Source organism: Aquila chrysaetos, chromosome 1, assembly GCF_900496995.4.
Source record: "Aquila chrysaetos chrysaetos chromosome 1, bAquChr1.4, whole genome shotgun sequence".
Taxonomy (NCBI): Eukaryota; Metazoa; Chordata; class Aves; order Accipitriformes; family Accipitridae; genus Aquila; species Aquila chrysaetos.
The window spans coordinates 16,695,763-16,716,258 of NC_044004.1; the positions used below are offsets into that span (position 1 = coordinate 16,695,763).

The 20,496-nt window shown below is 38.1% G+C and overlaps 1 protein-coding gene across 10 annotated transcripts in view; it reads left to right on the forward strand.

Annotated features, from left to right (window-relative positions):
• The first annotated feature begins 4,535 nt into the window (after positions 1 to 4,535).
• Positions 4,536 to 20,496, forward strand: part of CC2D2A (coiled-coil and C2 domain containing 2A) — a 70,145-nt gene continuing 54,184 nt past the window's right edge. For 4 of the 10 annotated variants that reach the window (XM_030015589.2, XM_030015610.2, XM_030015600.2 and 1 more), the window contains exons 1-6: positions 7,197 to 7,520; positions 15,848 to 15,936; positions 16,449 to 16,550; positions 18,442 to 18,543; positions 19,367 to 19,543; positions 19,715 to 19,868. In XM_030015589.2, coding sequence (XP_029871449.1) covers positions 7,253 to 7,520; positions 15,848 to 15,936; positions 16,449 to 16,550; positions 18,442 to 18,543; positions 19,367 to 19,543; positions 19,715 to 19,868 — 892 coding nt within the window. In that variant the 5' untranslated portion in view covers positions 7,197 to 7,252. Of the gene's footprint in view, positions 4,617 to 5,358; positions 5,451 to 6,293; positions 6,355 to 7,074; positions 7,159 to 7,196; positions 7,521 to 10,184; positions 10,348 to 10,780; positions 11,147 to 15,847; positions 15,937 to 16,448; positions 16,551 to 18,441; positions 18,544 to 19,366; positions 19,544 to 19,714; positions 19,869 to 20,496 lie in introns of those variants that run through there. The other 6 variants (XM_030015629.2, XM_041124648.1, XM_030015654.2 and 3 more) reach the window with 6 other exon arrangements.

Genomic DNA, 20,496 nt, shown 5'->3' on the forward strand with positions numbered 1-20,496 from the left:
TCATTCCCTACCAAGTATGTTTCATTAGTTGGTGCAGTTTGTATAATACTTTATTTTTATTTACTTTCCACAGGTCACACACTATGTTCAGTTCATGTTCATTCACTAAGACACTTACTGAATAATTTACTTTTCACTAATTGGTTTAATTTATCCATTGGCAGGTAATTCATACTCAGGATAACTGTACTGATGCTGTACGAAGCAATTTGGTCAGTAGCAACCTCAGTTTTATGTAGAAATGTGGCTTACTTTATATATGTATTTCAGGACGTGATGAATCCCATCCAAGAAATAGTACATGATAGTAAACAGGAGAAAAATAGACTTGAGACAGCAATATACCACAATCTTTCTCAATGAGTGTTACATTGCTTTCAAGAAACAATTTATTCCTTTCAGTATAAACCATTTAGACTTCAGCTCAGAGAGCGTTTAGAGGTTATATTCACTTCCCTGTAAGTCAACACTCCAAACTGAGGTTACATCAGTATTTCTGAATTTCAGAGGCTTGATTCTTCCTCATGTTGGCATGAAGAAACTTGCAAGTACTCACGTGAAATTCTCAGTCTCTGATACTTGGTTTTGACCTAGCTGAATACATCAGATCAATTCATGAAAGTTATTACCTAAAGTAAAAGAAAAATTAATTAGACATATTATACACATATCTTTTAATAGTAAATATATAAAAAGAAAAAGGTGTCTTGGATTATTTGGCATTTGGCTTATATCCCTCAATTCTGAGTATAATTATTTTGGTACAATCCAGCAGCTAGCTGCTGGAAGAGGTGGAAGGAGATTTTTCCTTTATGCAGATTGTTCCTGCAGCAGCAAGTATTAGTATAAAAGTTATCTTACCTGACTTTAATATCTAAAAGCTCAAAGATCATTGCCTAGGCTAAATTAGTTGTTAGCTCTTCCGTCATCAGTGCAAAGAAATAGGTGGTGTAAATCTCTGTTTGGATGACACTGTATTAGACACCTACTTTAAGAAAGGAGGAATCTGGAGGTACCTGTCTCTTCACATTACATGTATCTACATGACTAACTTAGGTTAGCCTTTAACTTTGGGATGGCAAAAGTTAAATAAGATGTCTCCTCTTAAAGAACAATCCACTAACTCGAAAACTTGGTGTAATTTAATTTGGCGATTTATATATCTCACAATTAGAGAGAAGATGTGGATTGATGAGAACATAGAAGTACCCTTATAATGATGGAAGTGACTTCTTGTCAGACCTTTCATAAAGTATTGCTCAAGTTCCTCCTGGGACAACTTCAACTGCAGTAACTTGGCTGTCCTCCAGAAAATTTTACAGTGTATTAAGGTGGGCTAGATAATCCTCTCATGCCTCCAAATTCAACACACTCAAGTAAATATAAAATACTGAATTTTTTAAGGATACTTAATTTTAGGTGTAGAGAACCTGAATGTATTCAGGAGTGTTTCTTCTTATACCAAAAAAAAATCATAAATTTGTTTCTTTTCAACTTTAAAGCACCTGTCAAAATCCTAACCATAATACAAAACGTAACACAATATTTGTAAAACCATCTCTGTGAAAGAACAGCCTTGTTTATGTCATGTTAACAAAGGGACAAAACCTGCTGAGTTCTTGAAAAACATGAACGAAGTATGATTCTCAGCTGGTTCTAAAGTAAGCAATTTTTAGCAAGAAGCAGATGGGATTTCTAGAAACAAGTGAATTGTATGAAAGAAGTGTACCAGCAGTGCCTTTTCTTTCTCTACTTTCAACAAAGTGTTATTCCTAGGTTTGGAAGACAGTGGAAAGGATTTAAAATTTTTCAGTTGAACAACAATCTCTTTAATAGTCTGAAAACTTGCCTCTCACTGATGCTGATGTCCGTTCCACGCACCACTTGTATTCACCCACACTCTGTCACATGTTCTGGTACGCGAACACACATTTCTAAATCACGTGTGACAAATTTCAGGAAATTTTATTTGTGATTTCTGTCATGTTGGAGTAAGGTGCAATCAGTTTAAAATAATCAAGATGAGCAGAGTTTGTTCTTCCTTGTTTGTAACCTCCCTGAAACTGGGATCACTGTAGAGTTGCACATAGTACTTGAAATTCCTATTGTAAGAACACAGCAATATGTACTCGTATTCTGTAGATTTTGTACATGGCTTGTAAGATTTGCAGTTTCACTTCTATTTTAATTTGTTTTACAAGTTTTGGCTTTGATTCTAGGCAGGTCAAAAGAGGCATATATAGCAATCCAAACCTTACATTATCCTGAAAGCCTGAGAATAAACTCTACCGTTCATTGTCCACTATTCATTTTAAAACTGTTTTAATGCCGAACTTGGGGTCTGCGATCCCTTAGCCTGCCCACTCCCGGGGCAACCTGCACCGTGGTCACTACAAGCTGCCACCTACCCTGCCTGTGCTAAAGGCCATCCTTCACTATCATTGACACCACAACGGTTTATGCCTAAGTGTGACAGTGTCACATCTAACAGGGCAGAGCAGCTCACATCATCATATTTGGAGCACTAAATCTGTTGTCCAGTGTAACCAATGACATTGGGCTTGCCTTTGTTTTTATAATGCTGACCAAGATAAATGAGCTGTTCCCCGCCTCAGGAAACATATGTAGTTTGAATTCTGTATGTCTCCTGTGAGTAGAGTCATTGTACTGACATGTGTTTTTAAGCAGCTTTCCATCCTGTGAAGCCAAGGTCCCCCACTGCTCCTTTAGGGTATTATAGTAATGATGTTCCTTATATAACGCTGTTCATATTTGCCCATCATTTAAACTGTTTGTACAACTGTTTCTGAGACTGAAATAAATTGTTGGGACACAGACTTATTAGCAAAACAAGATGTTGAACCTGAGTCCTTGCCAAAACTTTGTGTGAAGGTTCACCCACTGGATCATTTCTGAAGTCCCACATACGGTAAGATTAGCAGATAACGGAGATTGTGTACCGTATATGTTACCCTAAGAAACCTGTCTTTTGATTACATTTCTTTCCCATTCTTGAAAGCTGTTGTCATGTCAGGTGTCTTCTAGCTGTGATAGTTCCTCTTTTAGCAATTAAAAATGCATACTCCCAATCTTTTTTATCTATGACTGTTTACTTCTTCCCATGACCTCCTTCTTACAACAGTATTCAGAAACGGGAAACAATTAAGCCATCTCTTTTCATGTGATTCCAGCTACTAAAACTTTGCAGTAATAGACCTTCAGATGTTATAGGGACTGTTTATATAAAGACAATTATAAATAGGTTTAATAACAACTCCATTTAGTATCAGCAATACTGTTTATTCTGGTTGTACTAAAGATACTAATACACATGTTAATGTAAGAAATTACCTTGTGAACAATCCAGTGCAGCAGAAAAGACCCCTCTCCAGATTTGATAGGAAAACTATAAATTGCTTTGTACCTATACAAATTAGGAATTATATATAAGACAATCCACATTTCTACAAACTGTCTGATAGTGCTGACATTTCTGCCATTCCTAGTATCTACATAAGCTGGTTGTGAGCATTTCATAAGCAGATAACCCATCCCTCCACTGCTTCTCTAACCAGGGCTTAAGGATTGTATTTCCCTTTAAGCAGGCTCTAGAACAACCCTAATGAAGCCTTTATATCTTTCTTTTTTCTGCCATGGAAGTATTAAAGTATATTTATAACTTTATAAAGTTATGAATTGTCTTACTTTGGTTTCAGGATCTGTCTTCCCCAGACTCAGAGCATTTATGGATATATTTTTTAATCCTGGTGTGACAAAAAGCCTGTGTTTGCAAATTACAGCTGCTGAGAGATTATACCTTTTTTAACTCTGCTATGTTTCCCATTATTTTTCCCCAAAATGACATGCTAAGAAGTTTGCTGAGGCTTATGCTGATTTGTAAAGGTCAGCTGTAAAGAATAATGCATCGTTGTCCCCTTAATACGTCTTCGATTAATACTCCCGAGTACTTTTAATGCATTGGAAAACAGAGACAGCACTTGGAAAACAACTAGCTACTAACCGTCCACTTCAAGGATTTACCCCTACATGACTGATGTCAGGGACTTTTTCAGAGTGAAATTAATAAAAAAAAAATATTTACTTGCTGGAATGTTGGCATATAGTCTGAATTAGAGGTTTAACCATCTCCCTTTAGTCAACAGAGTGAGACAGGCTCTGCCGCAATGATTGATACTCAGAAATCACTGCTCTGAATCGTACACGTTCCAAGAATAGTCTGTGCCTCTCCTCTACCTGCAGAAGAAGTACACAGAAATTGTCAGATAATTTAGCAAAGTTAGGTACTTAAAGTTAGGAGGAAATAAGCGAAAACATACTATGGATTATTTTTTTTTTCAAGTCACTGCAGTAACTGAAATGCACTGCTGTTTGCAGGAGCTGCAATCACTTCATCCTCCCCATACTTTATTCATTACTTTCCTTTTAGTGTAAAAGAAATTGTTTACAAAAAAGAAGTCTTCCGGAACTGTTTCAGTGGCTTAAGCAGGAGAATCTGACTCTTGCTCTTTAAAAAGCAAAGCTGAGGCTTTGTTGCTAGGGGGAGAGTTGTGCTTGGCTCTTGACTACTCTGAAAGCTGCTGTAAAAGAAAACCCAGGTAGGAAACATTTTCCTTTAGATCTGTTTCAATATCACCACATTCTGCATGTTTTCATGAATGAGACAGATTTAAGAATCCAAAATCATTTTCTAGGTACTTTTGATGTCATTAATTTTTTAAATAGGAGTGAGAGAAACTTCACTGTGTTTCTGTTACTAGTTTTAGTGCTTTGGAAACTGCCTCTGAGCTAATGGAGAGCTTTATAGTTCTTGCATCCAGTTGTTTACTACATTTTAAAGTGCCTGCTATAGTACTTAACTGCAAGAAATGCTAGAAAATTGTTAAAGAAAGCGGCCATAAGGCCCTTCTGCTATGTTGCCAGCATTCTCCATTTACATGTGCCTTTAGGAAAGACTATTTAAATTTGATACACAAAGCTTGATATGAAAAAGAGCTTTATGTGCCAAGCAATAAAAATGCTGCTGCTTCTTGCAATGCTATATTTTTTGTGCCATGAAGAGGGTATTTGATGAACCTTGCCTGCAGCAAGGAAATGGTGCCATTTTGGGGTACATCACCCTTAGCCCTGGTGTGAGATACTGAGGAAATTGGTGCTGAGGCGAATGCACAAGTGGTTTGGGAGATAGTCACATTTATCTAAGAAAACCACTTGTTTAGGGTGCGTTCAGCTCCCTGTGCTAGTTGAGACTTATTTAGAAACATGAAAATCCTTGGAGCTAGTAGCTGGTAAGGGCTAAGCCTCGGGCAGGAGGTAACCACATTGCTCCTCCCCTGCTGCTTCTGCTTTTTTATTAGGCATCTCCTAAAAGATAAAGAGGAATATGAAGATCACTCTTCATATTCTAGCCTGGGCTGGAAGCACTTCTTGAGGTGAGTATGCATGAGCCTGTACATACCCAGTACAAAGAAGTGATGGGGAAACAACAGCTGACCTGTGCAGGCCTCAGCTAGCCCTCTTGCCAGAGGAGATTTAGCCAGGTACAGAAAAAGGCCCCATGTTTTACTCCCGTGAGTTGTTTCATGGGGATTTTGAAATCCAGAAAAAATTATGCTGTTGCAAGTTACTTCATCTGTTAGCTCAGTACATTGCCACTCAGGTTTTGCACTGGCGCAGCTACGTTGGCGCAAGCTTTGTGCAGGGAACAAGTACAGCTGAGGTTGCTTTCCTGACAATTAAAGGTAAAGCAGGACAGGAACCTGCAGTAATAGTAGCAATGAACTGAGTTGTACAGATACAAACTAAAAAATTTCCTAAATGGTTGTAATCAAATACACCGACTTTCTAGTGTAAACAAAGCTGAAGTGATTTGGTGGGTTCCAGGTTTGGTAAAATTGAAACCCCAACCAAGGCCAATGCTGGAAGTGGAGGAAAAAAGGGATTGAACATGTCTCGGTGATCAGAGTCTTGCAGCTGACTTTATGGACTGTAGATGGGTTGTTTATTAGAACAAAATGTAACAGGAGTGTTCATACAGTGTGTACAGGCCCACATTATCCACTGTTATATGGAATAATTAAGTAAATGGATGCACTTTTTTTTAACCATTCCATTCTGAAAAAAATATGGTTTTTTTTAAGTACTAAGGCTCTATGGTAAATGGCGTGTCATTTGAGTGTTCAGGGTGCAAAGGCTATATAGAATGTTATCTCATGATTCTTAGGCATGTATTAAAGCATATCTCTCATCAGTAATTGCTGCATTGCTTGTGACAGCCAGGTGTCAGCCACCAACCAGATGAACCGCAGAGAAGAATCCCAGAGGATAATCATGGAGGTTAGTGTCAACTGACTAGTTGAGACAAAAATGGCGTATGATGGTTTTCCACTGAGAGTAATAGGAATCTTTTGTATGTATAACTGCAAAAAGTGAAATAAGTAAGACAAGAGTGTCTTGTAAACTCTTGTTAACCCTAGATCAGTCAGTACCATTCTAATTAATGCAGGTTTGCATCATTATTAATTCCTGTGCAAATACATTGCAATCATAGACACCGTATGCTGTGAAATAGGCACCTTTAATGTGCATTTTTAATTCTATTTCATATTGATGCAACACTTACTTGATTAAATTATCATCAAATTACTGGTTAAATATATTTAGTCTTGAGTAGGTTGCAAAAACAGAAAGTTACCCTGTTTTTTTCACCAGTAGAAATGCTTTTGAAGTGATCATGTTTAAACTGTGACTGGTACTATCAATAAAATGCCAGAAGGGGGGGGGAAAAAGCCCAAGAAACGTGGTATGAGGAGATAGACTGTAAAGATAAGGCAAGATGATTTACACCCGTCAGTAAGGTTTAACCTTGCTAACAGACAGCAGTGTGTGCTAACTTCAGTCAGCATCAGGATTATAGCCTGCCAATGGCATCAGTAGAACATATATGTCTGCAGAAAACTGCTCAAATCGGGTATTTTGATAGACCAGAGGTTACTTCCGTGGGTCTGGGGGCAAGACCAGCCTCTATCCCAGAGCGTAGCTCTCTCTCTGTGAAAGGAGGAGTTCCTGGGTGAGGACCCTGCTCAGGTGGAAAGGCTGAGGAGGACCTTGACAACTCGCAGGCACAGGAGAAAGAAATCGGTGAGCGTCCCGCGTCCCCCGTCCCACCCCGTGCCCAGCTTTGGCAGCCGCCTCAGGGGCACCCTCCGCCGGCGGGCTGCGGCGCCTGCCGCGCATGCGCGCAGGGCGCCGGCACGGGCGGCGCGCACGCGTGCTGGCTCTCTCCCCTCTCAGGTTCGGGGTCCCAACGGCGGCGGCTGCAGGCGGCGGGCGGGCTCGCTTCCCTTCCCGTCCTGTCTCGGCTCCCCTCGCTCATGTGCCGTCCCTTTCTGTCCCGCCGCAGCTGCCGGAGGCCGTCGGTCCCCCCGAGCCGCGGGCGGAGGAAAGGAGCCGCGCCGGCATGGCGGCAGGCTCGTCCGGCGCTGCCCCTCAGGCACTGCGCGGTGAGTGACTCCCCGACGGCCGCGGCGGGGCGGGGCCGGGCCGGGTCGGGGCGGCGCGCGCTTCCGCCATGCTCCACGTGGCCCTGAGCCGGCGGCGGGGTCCCGGACCGGAGGCACAGCCTGCCCTGGCCGCGGCGGTGTTCCGGGCCGGAGGCACAGCCTGCCCTGGCCGCGGCGGTGTTACTGGGCTCGGGCGTTTCCACGCTGAGATTGCCTTCAGCTCACGCATGGGGGGAGTGCTGCGGGATCCACGCCTGGGGGGGGGGCGTGGTGCGCGCGAATTACTCTTGCCCTTGAAGAGCTTCCTGAAGCTCGCTTTTCATTCGCAGTATTAGAGCAGGGGTGGAGGGGTGCCCGTCGTGAGCCAAGTCAGCTCGAAGCTTTATGCGTACAGTCAGAGCGCTCCGCTCGAAAGACATGCTCCTGTGGTATTTAAATATGAGTAGATTATGAAATGTTCTTACATAAAATGCACAACATTTTTCGCGGGTGTTACTGTAGACATGCAGTGTTTACATACTTGAACAGGAACGTCGTATTTTGTGCTTGAAGGGTTATTCATGCTTATGACGGTGTATGGATTTATTGATGGGCTATTTTAACTGTCAGGTGTGAAATACGAAGTGGGAGAGTGCGAGACAGTGATACAGTGGGAAGCTGTTAAAAGTGAATGTCTGACTGCATTCCGGGCTTGGAAGGAAGAGAAGTTGTTGGTACTTGAAAAGTAATCTTGAATTTCTTCAGCAGAATCTGCAACGTTCCTGTTAAATACTTAGGACAACATTAATGTTGTGAATCTTGCTGCATGGTTTTATGGGCTTACCTAAATAGGATGCATAAAAGAGCTAATTAAGAACAGAGTATTAAAAACTCAATAAAACAAAAATCCAGTGAAGTATAAACATACTTAGTTTTTCATCAGTATCAAGGTTTATCAAAATAAAAAGTATGTGTTGTCGTTAAACTCATTTTAGCAAAATATGGTATTTTTTTACAGACATCTACAATCTAGTGATGTTTCCTGCTCTTTCAAGGTCTGTGTACTTTTCTTTTGAATGTCTTTTGAGTCTCACTGGGCCAGCTTGTGCTGGGAAGTGATATGCTCTTGACAGATAGAGTCCAAACAGTTTTCAGAATTGATTGCATGGAGAAATCAAGAGACACCCTCTAGTGATGGTTGGTTTTTTTTTTTTTAACAAAAGCTCATTTTCCAAGAATAAACAGAACAGCACAGCAGTACTCTCAAACTAGCCATTAGTTTCCTTGTGATAAATGTTTTATTAAGTATTTTGCTCTGTTACTTGTTCTTGTTGCTGCTTCTGAAATACCTGTAATTCTGCTAATTTTGTATGATCGAGTGAAAAGTACTGCATGTAGTATTCTGAATAGACTGTATGATTGGTTTACTTAATTGCAGTATAATTTATCCATCTGACTTATTTTTTTAAATTTACATCTTAAATTTTGAGAAAGACTGCACCTTGAGCTGGAGTCTTCATGCATCTATCCGAAAATTATTTCAGGTTTTCTTTTTTTCCCCCCCTGGAATTCAGTCTTGACAGATTTATAAATAATTTAAATTTCCATCTTCTGTATATTAAGCTTTTGAATATGCTGACGCTGGTGTTTCCTATTGTGTTGCCCAGTCATAAGGTAGAAGTAGGTTTCATTTCAGTTCCTCACTGCCTTTAATAGGCTGATGATCTGTGTATGAATTTCTGCTTGTAATTGTCTTGGCAAGTGGTAACTAACCATATAAAAAAAATAATAAAATGTAACACACACCTCATGTAACATACCCCCAACCCTGCCCCATTTTCCAGGTGCCATTGAAAAATTCTACATAGGCTGTTTCCACTACTATCTTGTTCCGCTTTTGCTTTAGTGCCTGTGATAATACATTGCCTCTGTTCCTAGGCCTTTGTAGTTTGTTGTGGTTGTCACCATATTTTTTCATTGTTTATGTTAAATTTCTGGTGTTAAAAGTATACACACCCCCACCCCACCCCTTTTTATGAAAAGGAAACTGTATTTTAACACAAGTGGGAAGTAGGTAAAGTTTGTGGAATTATCAATTTGTGATGTCCCTCAAATACTCGGTTTATTTTATGCTAGCATGGTATGATCGTTTTCTCATTCTGGTCCCACAATGGCAAACTTATTTTGAAACATATCCATCAACTGTTTCTTCACTTAATATTCATCATAGTCTGTGTTTGTCCCTATTAGTCTTTCAAGCGTTCAGTCAGTGTCTGCTATTTTTTAATGCAGTCTGTTTGCAGAAATTTATTATTTTACTATAATCTAATTACACAGGTGTTTAGATGCCTGTATACCTTTCTTAAATGGAAAGACTTGGCTATATGTCAGTCTGCTAGTCAGACTAATAAATAAAACTTGTAATAAATAAGACTTTGCTTTAAAGAAAAACCCCATGTCTGATAGTTATTCCCTTGTGAAGCCAGGACAACTACAGTGTTACAAGATCTTTTTCTTCATTGTTGGGTTTTTTGAAGTTGTTAGTTATTTGGTTGCAGTTTCTGGAGTGTCTTACTATGCATTTATGCAATGATTGTATCCATGAAAAATACAAAAGTGTTTCTAGGACCTATGCTGGAAGTTACTACTCTCTATTTTCTTTCAGGTAGCTGATGCTTAGTCACAGCATAAATTGCTGTCTGTCTCCTTTCCCTCATGCCTGGTTTCTGCATCCCGTTCAGATACAGGACTAGTGTCGAGATACTTGCAGCAGTTCTGGGTCTGTGTCAGTGTAGAGAGCTTTGAAGTCACACAGAGATCTAGTGGGTTTGGGCTCCTCCCAGTGCAGGTGAAATCAAGGGACAAATTTAATAGATGACATTTTCAGGTTCTCAGTTTGGCTTAATTTTGGTTTGACTATCCAGCAAGCTTATTAGGTCTACCCGAAGTAAAATATGGAGCTATTGTAGGATAATGACACTTCCAGTGTAAAACAGGGTGTGAAATTTTTTGATACAGGCCTGTAATGCTACATCCTACGAAGTAATGCTGTCATGGATATCAGTCTTATTCTTTCACTTCACAAATATATTTTGAAGTTAAGCACAAATTAGTTGGCTGCAGAGCCTATTCACATAAACAGGACAAAAGTATATGTACAGAGAAATAAAGTAACAAAAATCTTTTTTTATGTGGTCCTTTTGTCAAGGAACCACAGGATCCCACAATAATTGGTGCATTGACTTAATTTTACTGCAACTACTAAAGCCTTAAAATGTTTTTCATTACGTATAGAAAGGATAATTCCCCTGTTGTCGCAAGATGCTGATTCATTCATGAAGTATTCTGCATACAGATCATGAGTTCTGATGCTTTAAGAGGTGCTTAAAGTAGTGGCAGATTGTTTCTGCCCTAATTTTGCATGTTCACACTGTTCATTCACTTTAACCTGGCTTGTCTGGAAATGTTTACAAGCAATTAAGTACTTCAGGAGATCAAAAACAGATTCTAATCTGTTTCTTTCTAGTTTTCATTTATCAGAATGGAACTGAAATGAAGCATTTGCTCCAATGAAATAGAATATGTTTTTACGCACTAACTGAACAGAATACAATGGTAGAAAAAAGTCACAGAAGGGAAATCATAAGGTAACTTTAGACCAACTTTTCCCCTTAAGTCATTTCAACTTTATTTAAGTCTTGATACCTGGTTTTGGTGGGGATTTTTTTGGTTGGTTGAGTTGTTTGGGGGAGGGGGGGGGGGGTGTTTTGTTTTGGGGTTTTTTTGTTAACTTAAAAGCAAGCTTGCACCAGTGAAGATTCCATAACTATTTAAGGGACTCAATTCCAATGCTAGAATACCCCAAAAGTTGAAAAGCTTTTCTAATGTGTAACCACCTTCCTTATTGCAATTAAAGTGTCATTTCCATCTCCAGCAGACACAGAGAGCCTTTCTGTGTGCAACAGCCTTTTGTGGGCTTGAATTTGTAAAAGATGTTGAATTTTTTTCTCCATTCCAAAAACTCTTCAAAGTCAGTCTTTGAGCAAATGTGACTTCTGACAGTTCTTGCCTGCATGTTGTATACACAGACATTATTCCATCATACAAACCATTAATAAATATTTTAAAGGTGTTAGATCGAGTCAGATCCTGAAAATACCTACTCAATATGGGGTTTGAATTTATTAACTGTTATTTGCTTATCTTTTTAAATGTGGTTTTCGAGTGACTTGCATGTGCCCCCTTCCCGCCGCCCCCGTCATTTGATCAAAATGTTTCCTACTGAGAGATGCTTTCGGTAAGGGAGGCTCAAAAGCTGAGATGTATGCTTTTTCCGTTATTCACAAGAATGGGTAGAATATATGTTGAAGAACACTAAATTGTCTCGATAGGTCTCGATCTTGGCTCGTGTAGGCCTTCTGTTGCTCATTATTTTACTGTTTTTTAGATATTTACAAATAGGCTGAGTCTTTTCTGTAGAGTTGAAGTTAGACTGACTTGTGTATGCTTCTGCAGCTCTCTCTTTCCCATTTCTTAAAAGACACTTGCCCAGGATTTTGGAACTTGCCTTTTCTCCATCATTTCTCAGAATCACTGACTTCTGATTTTGCTGCAGCCAGTTCATTATTGGATACCCTGCAACGATGGTTTTTAATTAGCTTAGTCTGATGAATATTTATCTAGATCTTGTTCTCTGTTTTGTCATTAATTTTTTCCCTCTTCTTACTCGTACTGCATTCCTTGCTAGAAAAGACAAAATGCAAAAAGGCTTTTCTGTGTGTCATGTCTTAGTGTCTCTACTGAGTACTTGCTTATTTCTGTCTCTAGTATTCCTCTTGGTAAGGAAGTAGTTAATGGATGCTTGCTTTTCTCATGTGTCTCATGCTAGTGATACTCACTTCCTGCCTGTTCTTTCTTTTGAAAGTTTCCAAATACAATGAATGCTTTTTTTTTTACAAATACAGGCAGTAAATTGTGTAATTTGAAAAGATTAAGATTCTCCCAAATCTTTTGATGTTTCTGAGTAGAATTAGTATTAGTAGGGTTTATCTTAATGTTTTTTTCTTTTCTAAATGACAGTGGACTAAGGTCATCCTAGAAATTGGATTGCACTTTGACTTTGGTATAGTACGTAGCCTTTAAATGTTTAAGTTGTGTATTCAACGTACAGTATTTTCTGCCTCCGGTAAAGCTCTTGGAATAATATTGAATTAGCCATAATGTGATATATGTTGTGTGACATTACCACTTCTAAGCCCTTACCCTTTGCTGTTTTATCTCCTTTTCATTAATTTAATGCCTTATATAAACCTGAAATCACCCTTTACTTAGACCTTGGCAAACAATGTTCTTTTGTAAGGGCAAAGAACAAATCAGTGTTTGGCTCAAAGAACTGACAAGTAATATAATTCTATAACTGGAGATAACTAGAAAAACTTATTTACCCAGAATGTCATGTGTTCACAGATTAAAAATTAAAGAAAAAAAAAGCCATGCACCACAAAGCACATGTGCAAAAAGAGCTACAGTTTTCTCCTGATAATCATCTTACAGTTGTTCCAATAAAAGTACCAGTGTGTTCTGTGTGGAACAATGGAGCTCCTTCTGGAAATAAAAGCTAGTTAAAAAGTTCACGAGAAAAAAATAAGATCTGAGCACTCCACATATTAGAAGGGATGTAAAGCATTTCTCTTTAAAAAGTTAATATTGCATATATCAGTTAAAGTTAAAGTTTTGGTAAGCTCCTGAGAATTTCCAGGTGAACTCCAGGGCTCCAGTGAGACTGAAGAGGTCTGTGCAGATGGGGAGACAATTACATAGCTAGAATCAGTTTTGTTAATGAAGAAATGAATTAGGTCTTTCAAAAAGAAAAATACTGAAGTGATGGAATTTCTAAGCTATTAGGTATATAAACCCATGTTTTCAGCTAAAAATATTCTGGAGACTTATAAAGAGGATAACCTTGACTCTTTTACAGTGGTAGTGCAATCCAAGAGAAGGAGATGGGTACCTTTTCAAAATACTGTGCAGAAGATTATCATAATTGTGTTTAATATATAAAACTGCTGGAAGTGTTGCCATTTGCTTACACGTACAATCTCATTTATATTGTACATTTAAAATGTTTTTTGTTTGTGTTTATATGAGAGGTTAGGTTGTGGGTATCCACCCCTTTGTATTTCTGACCCAAAGAGCATAGCTTTTCTGTAAACAACTGGATAATTACTCATTCTTTTTATTTAGGTATCAGGGAATGCAGTAGGGTATAGGATCACCCTACTGATATTTACTGAATCTACCTGAGGAAATCATAATCTAAGAGGATTTCATATGTGAAAGATAAGGGAGAGCAATGCCATCGATCCTTCAAAGGAAAAGGAGGCCCTCATAAGTTTGGTTATCAAAGATGTGTTCTCATTCAGTTTTAATTATGGAAGAAAAGCCTGGGTTTTGGGGGAGCAGCAAGTCAAAGGCTGCAACAAACAGTAATTCTCCTTTTCCATAATCATATGATTACCCAAGTCATTGTCCAAACCTGGTATTTACTATCTATCAAAAAATCTAAATATATGCCACTGATTTAAAACTCAGGTTTGTATGTTTCACAGGATCAGCAGAGAATACTTGATCCTAAAGGATGTAGAGTTTTGATGAGGTCTTGGGGTTGGAGGGTGGGCTGTGGGATTTTTTTGTTTCTTTCTCTGTTTGAAATCAACTCCAGGGATACAGCTCTAGTGATGGCCTCCAGCTGGACTTAACACTACTGATCACAACCCTTTGAGCCCAACAGTTCAGCCAATTTTCAGTCCACCTACTTATGTAGTCCATATTTCATCAGTTTCTTTGTAAGGGTGTTACAAGAAACAGTGATAAACAACATCCACTGCTTTCCCTTCATCCACTAACCCAATTATCCCATCACAGAAAGTTGTCTGTTGGTCAGCTAGTTTTTCCCCTTCATAAATCCATGCTGATGACTCCCAGTTTTTGTCTTGTACGTAACATATCTGGCAATGGTTTCCAGGATTATTTGTTCCATCACCTTCTTGGGCATCAAGATGAGGCTGACCAGCCTGTAATTCCCCAGATTCACCTCCTTGAAGACAGGAGTCATGTTTGCTCACTTCCAGTCCTCAGGAACCTCCCTTGATCATCACCACAATCTTTTAAAGATAATTGAGAGTGGCCTTGAGGTGACAGTGACCAGCTCCCTCAGCATTCATGGGAGCATCCCATTAGGACCCATGGATTTGCATATGCCCAGTTTGTTTAAATGTGGCTTACTTGATCTTCCTCTGCTAACGGTAACTTTGTTGCCCCAGGCTTTGCCGCTGGTCTCTGGAGCCTGGTTTTCCTGAAGGCAGTAGAAACTGAGATGAAGAAAGCACTGATTACTTGTGTCTTCTGTGTCCCCTGTCACCTGGTCCCCTGCCCCATTCAGCAGCTGGTAACTATTTTCCCTAGTCTTCCTTTTGCTGCTAATACACCTGTAATATCCCGCCTTGCTGGCCATCCACTGCCAGATTCAAGTCCAGGTGGGCTCTGGCTTTCCTAAGACCATCCCTGCATGATTGGACAGTGTCATAGTATTCCTCCCAGCTCACCTGTCCCTGTTTACATCTCTTGTAAGTTTTCTTTTTATGTGTGAGTTGAGTTAGTTCATCTATGTAGCTTCCTATGAGTCTTGCTTGACTTCCTGAGTAGGGGTACAGACTGCTCTTGAGCTTGGAGGAGGTGATCTGTTGATTCTAGAGGGGTGGCACAAGTAGAGCTGAGAGTAGCTTGTGTGTGAAATGTGAAGTTACTTGATGATGCTGTCAGTCATATGTGGGACAGGGTAAAATGCATCTTACTCTCTTGATTGTTCTAGAGCTATAGCACAAAAACACAGCTGGAGAAATTAGTATTTTGTCACTACAAAAAGCAGGTACCTCTAAGCTGAAAAAGGAAGCAAGCCTGTAAACGCTTTACTGCTCCGATGAAACCTGTATCAGGATTTATAGCACATCACCATTCAAAATTAGATCTAGACAGCTCTGACTAACAGCTTGTAAAATGCCAGGTAATTCTTGATGTATTTTTAATAGAAAAAAAGTGTGTATATGCTTTACTTAAGGTGGTTCATAGTGTATAATGAAAGGTAGTTCCATTGCAGTTAAAGGCATTTAAGTGATAGTCTATAAGGTCTGAGTTCCAAAAAATGTTTCATTGCTTCACATTTTCTCATGCAAGTTCTTTCTGTTGGAACTGGGACTCTGTATGGTATATATGGTTTTATTTTACATAATTTTAAGTTTCTTTCAGAAAATACATGATTAAAACATGTTACTTTGTTTTCTCTGTTTCAGACTTGCCACCTGTTCCTTCTACATCGAGGACAGGCTTTGCAGAATTTTCTGTTAGGGAGCGAATGAGAGAGAAACTAAAAGCAGCAAGGGTGAGAATCCTTTGGAAGTCCTGTTCGGTTGACTTTAGTCTTATAAGTACCACCCACTTCATTTTGCTTGCTTAGTGCTATGTGAATCTTAACTATCTGGTTTTTTATTTCTAATGCTGAAATAATACTTTGCTCATCAGCACAGTTATTTTCCAGTGTATTTCTATTGCTGTATTTTTTCTAAAGTTTATATTTAATTTGTTTGTAATAATATAAAAGTTATCATTGTTTTATAATTCAAATGATACAATCATTACAAGATCCTTCTGTGTTTTTGTCAAAAAAATTCTTACACTACTTTCAAAACAATGGATTTCCTTGTAAGTTTACTGAGCCATTTAATAAGGGGTATTAACATCTAGGTCTTTAAAATCACTTAAGCTGATTATACAGTTAAAAGACTCTGTCCCTAACACAAACACGCCTAAGTTGTTGAGTTCCTGGGAATTGTTGTAGCTTTGGTCTTGCTGTATTTCTATAATAGCTAAGCATTTTTTTTTTTGTTTGCTTAGTCAAAAGCAGAAATTACTTTATTGCAAGAAGACCCTAGTCCACGACCAAGGCATTTAAAAAGCATCAGAGAAAGGAAAACAGATTTCAGATTGGATAAAGCGGTAAGAAGGTGCATTGTGTCTTGCTATTCTGATAACAAGAAAGTGAGTGTGAAACACGAAATAAATCAAAGACTGCACATAGTCTTGAAGATCAATTTCATTTATTTTAATGGGATCAAAATTATACTATTGTTTGAATTAGTAACTGGGAAGGAACCTTTCTGATTATTGCTTTTGATGTACATATTTAACAATAATAATTTGCTTTCATTGTAGTACAGACATCATGTGAAACTTTTGGCATTTACAAGTTCATGACTTCTGTTGCTTAAGATGCCTTGAAGTATTTAAAAGTTGTTGTAACAAAGGACCACTGTATTATAGCTCTATATAAATTTGCACAGTGTAATTGCTAAAGGCTGGATATTAACTTTATGTTATTGTACTGTTTTGTATTTCCTTGTTACTATTTTATATTCAGGTTTTTTTAGTATAAGCATTCTTTGTTAGAAAATGGATTTAGTATTAAAAAAATAATAAAGGATGTGCCTGTGCAGAACTTGCACCCAGATGTTCTTCAGAATTCACAAAGACTTTGCTTGCCTGTAGAAAATGTGTTCCAAAGAACATGTATGCCTGGAAAATAACAGCATGTAGCGGTGATGTTTTTATCTGGAACTCCAAATACTATGAATTAGCCTGGCTAAATTGCTTGTCTAGGAGAGAATTACCTATTCACATAGGTTGTGGTAAGGTTTTTGGCAGTGTTTTCTCATAAAAAGTAATTGTCATAACTTTCAGTTAAGTAGTATTGTTTTAATATGTTTGTATTAGGAAAATGTTGAAGCGATACCCTTATTAAGTTGGTTACTAATTTTATATAAAGTATATCTGAAACCTTCCGTGTGTTGGTTTTGTTTCCTGTACTTATTTACATACATATGAAGTATTGTTTTGTTGTTAAACAAGTAGCCATCAGATTGCCAGGGTTTGACTTTTTTTTTTTTTGCTATTGTTATTTTGAAGTTTAGGTTGAATAGATGTAAACTTGAGAAATGTCTTCCCTTAATCTAAGAATTCAGGCCACGAGGAGGAAAAACAGATAGAATGTTAGATGTGTTTATGTTGGCTGAGCCTGATGAAAATCACTTTGAAGCACTTCAGTGAACTTGCTGAAGCAACCTCCGAACCAGTGATGTTTGCAGTGATCTATGTGTAGGGACAGATAAAGCTTCAGAAAACTGGAAATGGATAACCATGCTACCTCCTTTCTTGAAAAGGTAGAGGAGTATCACCCATACAGTTTTACAGTAGCCTAGCAATAATTGTTTGAGAGAGAACAAAACAAATAATCAAGTCTATATTTAAGCACCCAAGCAATGGACACCACCTTTTTTGAATAATACTAAATAGGTTTTTGCTGATTGCAGCAGGGGCTATATAAGAAGCTGGCCTTAGCTCCTTGATTCCCTTCCCTGGTCAGCAGTGTCTGTCAGCAGCACCCTTGCCACTGCTGCCGGGTTTGTAGACGGACAATATTGTGTTGGTACCCCATTTCTCCCCCTTGTGGAAATTAGCATGTAGTTGCTTGTGTTTGGAAATTAGCATATGGTTGCTTGTGTTTGGGAGTGCAGAAACAATGATCTCATCAGCAGTGAAGAAAGTAAGCTAACATTTATGCAGTGAACCGTTCCTTGATACTCTGCAGTCTATTTCTTGACCCAAAGGAGAAAGGAGTTAAGTAATAATTAGATGTACCCTTTTAAAATAAATATAAAATCAGTGTAACTGTTACCACAGTGACTGTGTTTCTTTTTTGTTTTGTTTTTTTTTTTTTTTCTTTTTTGCCGTGAAAATGCAGTATCTAATCTCTGTATTCAGCTATTTGTCCTATTTTTTTATGGATCAGTAATTGTATGCTATAACTTATTATGTATATATTTTTGTGCAGTCTGATAATGATAAATTTAGGGAGATGCAGGAGGATGAATCCCATTTACCATCAAAAATGAAATTTCGTGATTCTGTAAAAAAGCATAAGCAAAAGTCAACGGTAAGTACCAATTCCTTCATTTCAATAACTGATATTAATTTCATTTAAACTTTATATGGCTTCATGATTCTGTTTGAAGAAACAGACAGAATTCAGTCTTAAACAGTGGAGGGGGTTTTATTTAATTTAAAAATTCGCAAACAGTATATGCCAACAATTGGAGTATAAAAGGGACTCTTCATCAAATATAAGAATGGCTTTGGGTCAATTGATTAAAAAAAAAAAAAATCAAGGAAATCCATCTGGATACAATTACTGGAGCTTGGAGGAAAAATGTTTCTTCTGTTTAAATCCTTTTTATTGAATGCCACCAGTTGGCAGTTAAAGCAATTTGCAGATTAGTATATTGATATTTATTAGTCACAAAATCCTACTGTTAATTCTTTTATTAGAGGATTCATCCTAACACTAAAGGGGCCTGGGTCCTTCAGAAGAAAAATGCCATTAGAACTTTTTTTTCATATCGTTCACCTGGATATCTGTATTATGGCCAGAATTTAAACTTTGGCATTTCTCATTCACAAATTGTTTAAATTTAAAGCAATCAGCTGGTTAAAATTAAACCAAGTAACTTTTTTTAGTAAAACATTGCAAGAAATATTTAATGAAATAATAGTATACCAATAGAGAAAGTTGCACGTATCATATAAAAATTTCGGTCAGCTTCAGCATTTGGGTGAGTTCTCTTTGCGATAAAATAATTATTGTCCTGTGACAAGTGTTTATACAGGCTGTTATTGCTACTATTAGTAGAAAGATATCTTCACTTGCCCTAGATTTCTTATAAACATCATATTAAAGTATCTTTCTGTTCTTTTCTTAGTTCCAGAATGGTTTTCCTTCAGCTGAAGAAGCATATAATTTCTTTACCTTCAATTTTGATTCTGAACCAGAGAATATAAAGGCTGGAGCCAGGAAAAGGAATGAATTAAATGAAGAAGAGCAGGCAGAAGAAGAATGTGTAGAAACCCATGAGGATGAACAAGAGGAGGATGAAACGGTGTGAGCTATAGAATAAATGTTCATATTTTTATTCAGACTTCTTGAATTCATTTTAATCACCTAATACAAAATGGCAACTTTTGTTTCCTTAAAAATTCTGAAAGTATACTTTCTAAAGATCTCCATTTTAAGAAATAGACTAACAGAGATGTTTGCACTTAAACTGTAGGATGAAGATGTACGCCTAGTTAAAGCTGATGATTTATTCATTATAGGGCAAACTGCCGAAGATTTTCTAGTAATGAAACCTGCTGATTGTGAAAGCTACTCTGAGCAACTGAAAAAGGAGAAAGAATTTCTCTTCACTCCCAGCATGCTAGCAGGTATGAAGATTGTGCTTACCCATTTTGTTCCTGGATTTTGCATAGCATGGCACCTTTTGATCTGCTGAAAAATCTTGTATCAGACTGTCTATGGCAGTAGAGAGATACTTAATTGTGGTTCTCTGACACTGATCATCCAGTCAAGCCTGAGAAGGTCTGACAAAATGGACCAACTGGGAGCATGCACATCTCGGCAGATCACCTGCTGGTATGCTAGAAAGTGAACTCAGGGCACATGGGTTGCTCTGGCCTAATTACCTTAGTGCTATCTGTAGTAAATTCAAGATGGCTGGTCCCTCTTTCACTGGGGTTTAGCTATTACATTATTTAACATATGCAACAGGTTACTGGGTACACACATTTAGGTACTAAGAGTGGCTCATGCACTGTACATTATAATTTACACTGTTTCTTCACTTGGCTACATCTGCAGTTTTTTCCATGTGACAAGTTTGTCAAGAGTCATGTAAGTAACATAAGGATTTTTGTAATTCAAGGGGCCCTTTTCCCAAAATCTGATTTTGTGAATTGGAAGTAGTTAGTCAACATTGATCATGTCTATGACCTTTTTGCCTTATTCCCATAGAACTGCAAAGTCTGAAAAAATTGCTTTATAATATCACTTGCT